The sequence below is a fragment of the Phycodurus eques genome, chromosome 9, assembly GCF_024500275.1.
Source record: "Phycodurus eques isolate BA_2022a chromosome 9, UOR_Pequ_1.1, whole genome shotgun sequence".
NCBI lineage: Eukaryota > Metazoa > Chordata > Actinopteri > Syngnathiformes > Syngnathidae > Phycodurus > Phycodurus eques.
The window spans coordinates 2071638-2079762 of record NC_084533.1 but is presented as its reverse complement, the minus strand read 5'-3'; the positions used below and the strand labels follow the sequence as shown (position 1 = coordinate 2079762).

At 41.5% G+C, this 8125-nt stretch overlaps 1 protein-coding gene across 3 annotated transcripts; it reads left to right on the top strand.

Moving 5' to 3' along the window:
* The first annotated feature begins 242 nt into the window (after positions 1-242).
* Positions 243-5684, top strand: slitrk4 (SLIT and NTRK-like family, member 4). Of its 3 annotated transcripts, XR_009769203.1 has the most exons (4): positions 243-374; positions 1056-3588; positions 3839-4276; positions 4377-5684. XR_009769203.1 is itself a non-coding variant. In XM_061685665.1 (3 exons), the coding sequence occupies exons 2-3, from the start codon at positions 1098-1100 to the stop codon at positions 3985-3987; spliced, it is 2640 nt and encodes an 879-aa protein (XP_061541649.1). In that variant the 5' UTR covers positions 243-374; positions 1056-1097; the 3' UTR covers positions 3988-5684. The 3 variants fall into 3 exon arrangements, 2 of the variants coding, with proteins under 2 accessions (XP_061541649.1, XP_061541651.1); XM_061685665.1 differs by having other exon boundaries at positions 3839-5684; XM_061685667.1 differs by lacking the exon at positions 4377-5684 and having other exon boundaries at positions 1056-3886.
* Positions 5685-8125: the final 2441 nt, after the last annotated feature.

Sequence of the window (8125 nt, the reverse complement as noted above, 5' to 3'; positions counted from 1 at the left end):
GTGTTGCATTTCACAAGCCTTCCTGCTATCAGTTCGGCGCTTCGCTTTGAAGCTTGCAACCGATCAAATGTGCTTCCATGGAGGTGGGACAACCTTGGGACTCAAACAAGCAGAGGGGTGATTTTTCCAAGCCCGTCAGCAAGTGACGCATCGGGTGAAATTGGAGCTCACCCTGCTCTCCCATCTCCTCAGCGTCCACCCCATCCAAGCCAGCGCGCTTGATGTGCAGTAGTCTGCATGGAAACGAAATGAAGGAGCGGGGAAGCCTTGTTGCTTTTTCTCAACGGCTGGGAGCGCTTCAGCGGCACCTTTCCATCCATGTCCCACCAATCCTGCCCCGAGTCTCCAAAGGGAGCCTGCCACCTCAGCTTTAAGTAAGTATTGATTCATTTTCATGCATTTTTTATTTTTTTTTGCATCAGATATTATGTTGGGACCAGCTGAAATTTCCCAGGTTTAAACAATCTGCTATGCAAAATTTGCATTCCTAAAAACATTTGGAAACTGTTATGAATAAACACAGACTCAAGTCTCCAACTTGCTCTCAGGCGCTTTCCCTAAATAACCTCAATGTGCTACTGTGGCTGGCATTAAACGAGACCGTTATGATAAAGAGAACTGCAGTCGTTTGACTTTGATTATGACTGCTAAGCGAACAACATTGTCGGTCTGTCGTGTAAGTCTTTTAGAAATAAACTGAGATGTATGTGCAACAGCTGCTGGGTTGGCAATTTCCTGAGCATATGTTGCTTTTTTTTTTCTTTTTTTCCTCCTTTTTGCCTCAACCATTTGCGTTGTCCAATGAATAGGGTGATTTGTAGTACAAGCCAAATCAATCTGTTCCGATGGTGTAATGAATAAATGAGGACAATTCAAATGCGTGTGAACATCATGCAGTAAGATTTGTATTTATTTGATATCTTTTGACAATATATATTTTTTTCAATTTAGAAATGGCATTTAAATGAATTTATAGTTTGATAATTATGTAGGTTTATGTACATCTTGTGGTGTGTATGCTTGTGCATGCACCTGACTTTTTTTTCTTTCCAAAGGCAACTAAATGATTTTCTGGGGGAGGATTTTTAATCAGCGAGATGATGCTCGTTCTCCTGCTGGCAGCCTTTTCCGCTTCAATCTCAAGCTCCTCCCTCTCCTCCCCGTCCATGTCAGATGGACTCCCAATGGCAGACCCGTCTGCTCCGGACTTGATGTCTGAGACATGCAGCGCCTGCTCCTGCATGTCAGTGGAAAACGTACTGTACGTCAATTGTGAAAAGATCACTGTATATCGACCGACACAACTCATCCCTCCTGTGTCGTCATTATACCACCTCAACTTCCAAAATAACTTCTTAGTTATTCTCTACCCAAACTCGTTCCTCAACTTCACCCATGCTGTGTCTCTGCAGCTGGGGAATAATCAGCTACAGAACATTGAAGGTGGCGCGTTCATGGGGATGAGTGCTTTGAAACAGCTCCACCTAAACAACAACGAGTTAAAGGTGTTGCAAGCAGACACTTTTCAAGGAATAGAAAACTTGGAGTACCTTCAAGCTGACTACAACTTAATCAAGTATATTGAAAAGGGATCATTTAACAAACTGCACAGGTTAAAAGTGCTCATTCTGAATGATAATCTCATACAGGCACTTCCTGACAACATATTTCGCTTTGCCTCCCTCACACACCTGGATATAAGAGGGAACAGGATCCAGAAGCTTCCATATTTGGGAGTTCTGGAGCACATCGGACGGATTGTTGAGCTGCAGTTGGATGATAATCCCTGGAATTGTACCTGTGATTTAGCACCTCTCAAGGCATGGCTTGAAAACATGCCCTATAATATTTTTATTGGAGAGGCCATATGTGAAACGCCAAGTGACTTGTATGGAAGGCTTCTGAAAGAAACTAATAAGCAGGAGCTTTGCCCCATGGGTACAGGAAGTGACTTTGATGTTAGAATGCCACCTGCACTCCCTGATACGGGTCAGTCATCCCCCAAAATATCCCCGACCTCCGTGGGTGCCATTCCCACAAAATCGCCAAAAAACACAGACTCATCTAAAATTTACGGTAATGGCATTGTAGCCGGTTTACCCCCTTTTGGAAGAAATAGTCAGATTGTTTCCTTTCAGACACGGAGCCCTCCAACGTTATGCCCACAGCCGTGCAGCTGTAAAACCCACCCTTCAGATTTTGGCATTACCGTCAGTTGTCAGGAAAGAAATATAGAAAATCTAGCAGAACTTATCCCTAAACCAGCAAATGCCAAGAAACTTCACTTGAGTGGGAATTACATTCGTGACATAAACCCGACTGATTTCCGAGGATTTGAAGGTTTAGATTTGCTTCATCTTGGCAGCAACCAAATTGTCACCGTCCGGAAAGATGTGTTTGCTAACCTCACTAATCTAAGAAGACTATATCTGAATGGAAACCAGCTCGAACAGTTACACCCTGAAATGTTTTTGGGCCTCACAAATCTACAATACCTATATTTGGAATACAATGCCATTAAAGAAGTTCTAGCGGGCACGTTTGACTCCATGCCAAATTTGCAACTCCTGTATCTCAATAATAACGTGTTGCGGAGTCTTCCTGCCTATGTGTTTGCAGGCGTCTCTTTAGCCAAACTTAATTTGAAAAACAACCACTTCATGACCCTGCCAGTCAGTGGTGTCCTGGACCAGCTGCGTTCTTTGACCCAAATAGACCTAGAGGGAAACCCGTGGGAGTGTTCCTGCGATTTGGTCGCTCTCAAACTATGGTTAGACAAGCTAAGTGATGGAGTGGCTGCTAAAGAGGTGAGATGTGCCTCCCCAGTGCAATTCTCCAATATTGAACTGCGCCTGTTGAAAAACGAGATCCTGTGCCCAAAGCTGATTGCTCGGCCACCTTTTATTTTTACCAGCGCCACCCCGGTCTTGACTTCAGTTTCACCTGCAGGAGTTGGCAAAGCCCCGCCAGGAGGTCCTGTACCTCTCTCAATCATGATCCTTAGTATCCTTGTAGTGCTAATACTTACAGTGTTTGTGGCCTTCTGCCTTTTAGTCTTTGTCCTAAGACGGACTAAAAAACCAGCTGGTCGTCAGGAACTGGGGAATCAGGAGTGTGGCTCCATGTCACTGCAGCTCCACCGGCATGGCCACAAATCAGGCAAAAAAGGTTCCATTTCGGGAGATGAATTGGGAGGCGAAACATTTATCCCCCAAACCATTGAACACATTGGCAAGAGCCACACTTGTGGTATTGGACGCTCATCAGACATGGACGCTGGGTTTAAGTTTGCTGACTCGCAAAGGCAGAAAATTATCCTTCGGAGCGCTGCTGACAAGGATAGAGACGCACTCTCCACCTTGGAGCGCAACAAGCGCCTCAGTACAATCGACGAACTCGAGGAATTCCTACCAAATCGAGAGCCCAGCATGTTCATCCAGAATTTCCTGGACGGCAAGAGAGATTTCAACAGCATAGGAATGGGTGCGTACGAAATCCGCTACCCGGAGAAAACTTTGGATCGAAAGATGAAGAAATCATCACTGATAGGTGGGAACCACAGTAAGATTGTGGTGGAGCAAAGAAAAAGTGAGTATTATGAGCTGAAAGCCAAGCTTCAAGGAACACCTGATTATCTTCAGGTGCTTGAGGAGCAGACTGCACTGACTAAAATGTAGAAGCATTAGTTTTATTCAGTGAAAAATGGCAGTGTCAGCTATACGTATAGGTAGAACGACGTCCAAACAAAACAGCTTTTATTATGTTTCCCCACCTCTAGTTGCACGCATCATGTAACCCCCCAACCCTTTCCTTTCTATCTTCCTTTTTCTCTTTGCAGCCAGCTGTGCGTATACACTCCCTCGCACACACACACATTCAGCAAAAAAGTGCCTTCTGGAAAATCGTATTGACCAATGCTTAGATGGACAAAATGGCTCCATACTACAAAGCTTTTACTTGGATCAGCAAGGATACATGTTACAGTGAAAGACATTTGGATCATCCATGCCATATGTATGAATCGTACCTAGATACCACAAGACAGCCTACAAACAACCTGACAGTCTTAGTATTTTTGCAGCTATGGGAATGGCAACTTTTTTTTTTTCATTGTTATTGCTGTTATTATTATTTGGTTTTCTAACAAATCAAATGGTCTTGGAAACAATGCTTGAGAATATACCTCGCAGGCTCCTTCCCTCATTTTATAACAGAAGGGTTGAAACAGAGAGATGACGGCACCTCACGTCGTAATCCTTGGCTCCGAAATGTACAGGTATCTGATATCACTACTTCTGGGCTAAGTTACAAAGAATGACTCAATGGATTCTACATTGCTTTTTTTTCACTTTGTAAGGATATTTGTTTGTTCTTAGGGAAGCTCTCTGGGGCCGCCTGCAGACTTGATGCCATTTTGTCAGGATTATACACTCGTGGCAGATCACCTGCTCTATGCTGAAAGGCTAAACGGCTCCTGTTTGGTGTTCATGGGAAGGCAATGTACTGAAAAACTCTTTTGAGATTGATTTCACGACTTGCTTTCTTTGTGTAAAGAGCCATGTTAATATATAGTGTATTCTGAATGGAGTTGTGTTTCCTCTTCAAGTTACTATTTCAAAATGTATGTTTTTGGGTGAAACCGAATCGGCAATTACACTGTCACGAGATGTTTCTTAAAAATGAAAGCCCAAGGATAAAAGAGTACAAAGCTGCTTGCCATGTAAGCGTAACTTGGAATTTATTTTGTAAGTCTTACATTATTTGTATCTGTGGGACTGGTTTGTAAATTACACTGACAAATATCTGCATATGCGCACACACATGCTGTATTGCGGAGCATCATCATGTAGAGAGTGCTCCCCAGAAATGTCAAAGAGATCATTAATATGACTCAATCAGTGATAATCCTCTCCCCTCTTGTCAGTTCTCAATTCATAGTAAAAGAATTTAAAAAGATAGTTAGTTTATTTTTCTATGCAGGGTTATTTAAAGAGATTATGGTATTATTGAAAAAGGACGCTACCCTGAGAGGAACTAACTTTCATCAGAGCTAATAAAGGTCACAGGTAGACGTGACCGTTGATTTGTTTCAATGGTTTATAATTTGTTCTCTGAACAAGTTGACATGATGAACAATTGTGAAATGTGATCTGTGTTGTTTTCGCACGACAAGCCTGGCGGAGTCTGTGAAGGCTCAAATACGTTCCTAATTCTTACATCTCCCACAGCATCTTGTAAAGGTTTCTTATGAACTTATGCAACCAAAATAAATGTGCATTAAACTTAATAAAGTTCCGGATTGTTGATATGGGAATGGTGACATTCTAAAAATGTGGGCTCTTAAGATAAGGACAGAATCATATCATCGGACAACGTGCAATATTAGGAACTAGTCAAGTAGGAAATGGCTTCAAATCGTGTTTGTTTTTATTAGTTTGAGGTAATATTGTTGAAAGAAAAGATGCAGTTCAAAATTAGCCTAATTAACACTATGCGGTTTTTATTTAAAAGTATTGTTAAGTTAAACTGATGACATTCAACTGTTTGTTGACATTTCAAATGAATAGAATGTAACTTAGAAAGAATAATAAATAACATTTTCTCTCAGTCATAAATTTCCTGTATAATGGTTAATTTTCTCTTGTATTATCATGTTAATGTGAAGGTATTAAAATAAGCACCTCTTTGCACTTGTCCCCACAATTTATTTCATGTTGCACTCTTAGTTTTCGAAGAGACTTGACTTAATCAGTCAGGTTGGGTCCTACGCAGTGTTCATGATAATTGAAAACAAAGCTGAATTATCTGACAGTTTAGTGTTGGACATCTTTAAGTGGCACAATGTTGTACTTTGTTAAAGTTCATGTGGATTTTCTGGTTTGTTTAATTCATATAAACTGTTGGTGGAAACAAACACACATCTGCCTCTTTTAACTCAAGGCAAAAAAATAATTTCAATTTGAAAACCAATTAGAAATGCAACAAAATATTTCCCCCCATCAAGTTACAAATAATTTAATTTGAGCATGTTTTGAGGAAGCTTTAACTGCAATGCCTCTTTGACTCATGCGCTTTGTGTGCCACAAATCATTTATCCAACAGGTACTGTATAAAGGTTTCTTCTGTTTTAGGCACAATCAAACATTCATGCTTGTTCCATTTCAGGGTAAAAAAAAAAAAAAAAAATCCGGATTTCCGTCTGTGTTAATCCAACCTATGGGGCTTTTGGGGAACCAAGTAGCTGAAAGTATGACTCATCCAGACGCAAGAGAATTTTCCTCATTAATTATTAATTACTTTGGCAGTTATGAACTAAAAAGGATGTGGGAAAGGGTAGTGAATTTAGATAAATTCTCTCCCGCAGAATGCTCACTGTTTTACACATTTTTCCCCCGGCCCGGTTGGTCATATTTGTAATCATATTGCTTGGCAATGTCATGCTTGTACTTGGATACATTCAGCTCGAAATTTGTGTCTGCTCAGTTCACAATTTTACTGCTGTGATTTAACTGTAGTGCTGTGTTCTATTCATGGAGTCTTTCAGGGGCTAATACATTTGTATAATTGCAAAATAATGTCTGATAACTGTTTTTTTCCCTATCTTTTAGTTGTGATCTTTAACATGCTGTTGAAACGATTATGCAATTCTTTGCTGAAACCCAAATGTAAAAACCATCCCTGCGGTGGTTGAGACCATTCTCAACTGGTGGGTTTGCTTTGGGGTATCTATGGCTATTTCTGGGAATATTGCAGGGGAACCTTAGGGCATTATATCCCAACCTCTATTTAGCAATGTCACCCAATTTACATGAGAAAAATCTCACAGTATACCACCATAACACAAATATCAGAAAAAGTATGACTACTCTTGTCCCAATTTACTCACAAATACGTATTCTAAAATCTGGTCCTGTTTAATTGAACAAGCCATGATTTATTATGTTGTATGAATGGCAACAGGGGGATACACAGGTTTGTTTGACCTTCTTCCATCTAATGGAAAAGTATTTAATCAATCTGGCTGTCAGATGAACAAAGGTATATTTATAATTAATTACTCATTTTCTGACACGCAGGCACAGTGAGTGACTGGTTAGCACATGTGCCTCACATTTCTGGGGACCAGGGTTCAAATCCCGGCCCCGCCTGTGTGGAGTTTGCATGTTCTCCTCGTGCCTGGGTGGGTTTTCTCCGGTTTCCTCCCACATTCCAAAAACATGCGTGCTAGGTTGATTGAAGACTCTAAATTGCCCGTAGGTGTGAATGGAAGCGCGAATGGTTGTTTGTTTCTATGTGCCCTGCGATTGGCTGGCGACCGGTTCAGGGTGTACCCCGCCTCTCGCCCTGAGATAGTTGGGATAGGCTCCAGCAGCCCGCGACCCTAGTGAGGATAAGCAGTACAGAAAATGGATGGATTTTCTGACACAGTTAAATCGGATTATTTCCCAAGGCATCGCTTATGAGCTCTCCTGGCAGGCTAGTCACTGCCTTCGGGGCACTGCATTAACCGAAGGGCACGAGGTTACTCTATGACATTGACCACAAGGGGCACTGTGAGCTACAGGATTATGAATGGGACACAAATACTGTAGTGTAAAAAGTAAGGATGGGCGAGTACCAATGGCAGGTATCGGGCCGATACCGCCTTATTTCAAGGTATCTGGTACTCGTGAAGGCTGCCAATATCTCCCAGGCAAAAAAAAATTTAACTCTGACATCGAGTAAATCCTTCTTGCCAGTAGTTGGCGCTACACTGCGGCAGTTTGGCACATCGGCGAATCATCATGTGGGTAAGAAAGAAAGAAAGGTCTTTGTTCGATCATTGTGTTGATTGAAATTTTATGTATCCTATATACTGGTGCTATCAGTACTCGGTATCGTTGAGTACTCATGAGTAAATGTTCATAATGGTTTTGGTTTAAAAAAAAGGGGAATCGAACATGCCAAGTGAAAAGTAAGGATCTGGAGTGTGTGAATAAATTAGGAAGGTGAATGTCTTAGATGCCTTCCTTTTTCATCTATTTTGGACAGCTGGGTGGAATCTAACTTTGGTTTCTCCACCACTACATTCTATATGCTGTGTTCTCCTGTGGTATTTTGTCTAATTGTGAGCTAATTTCATCCT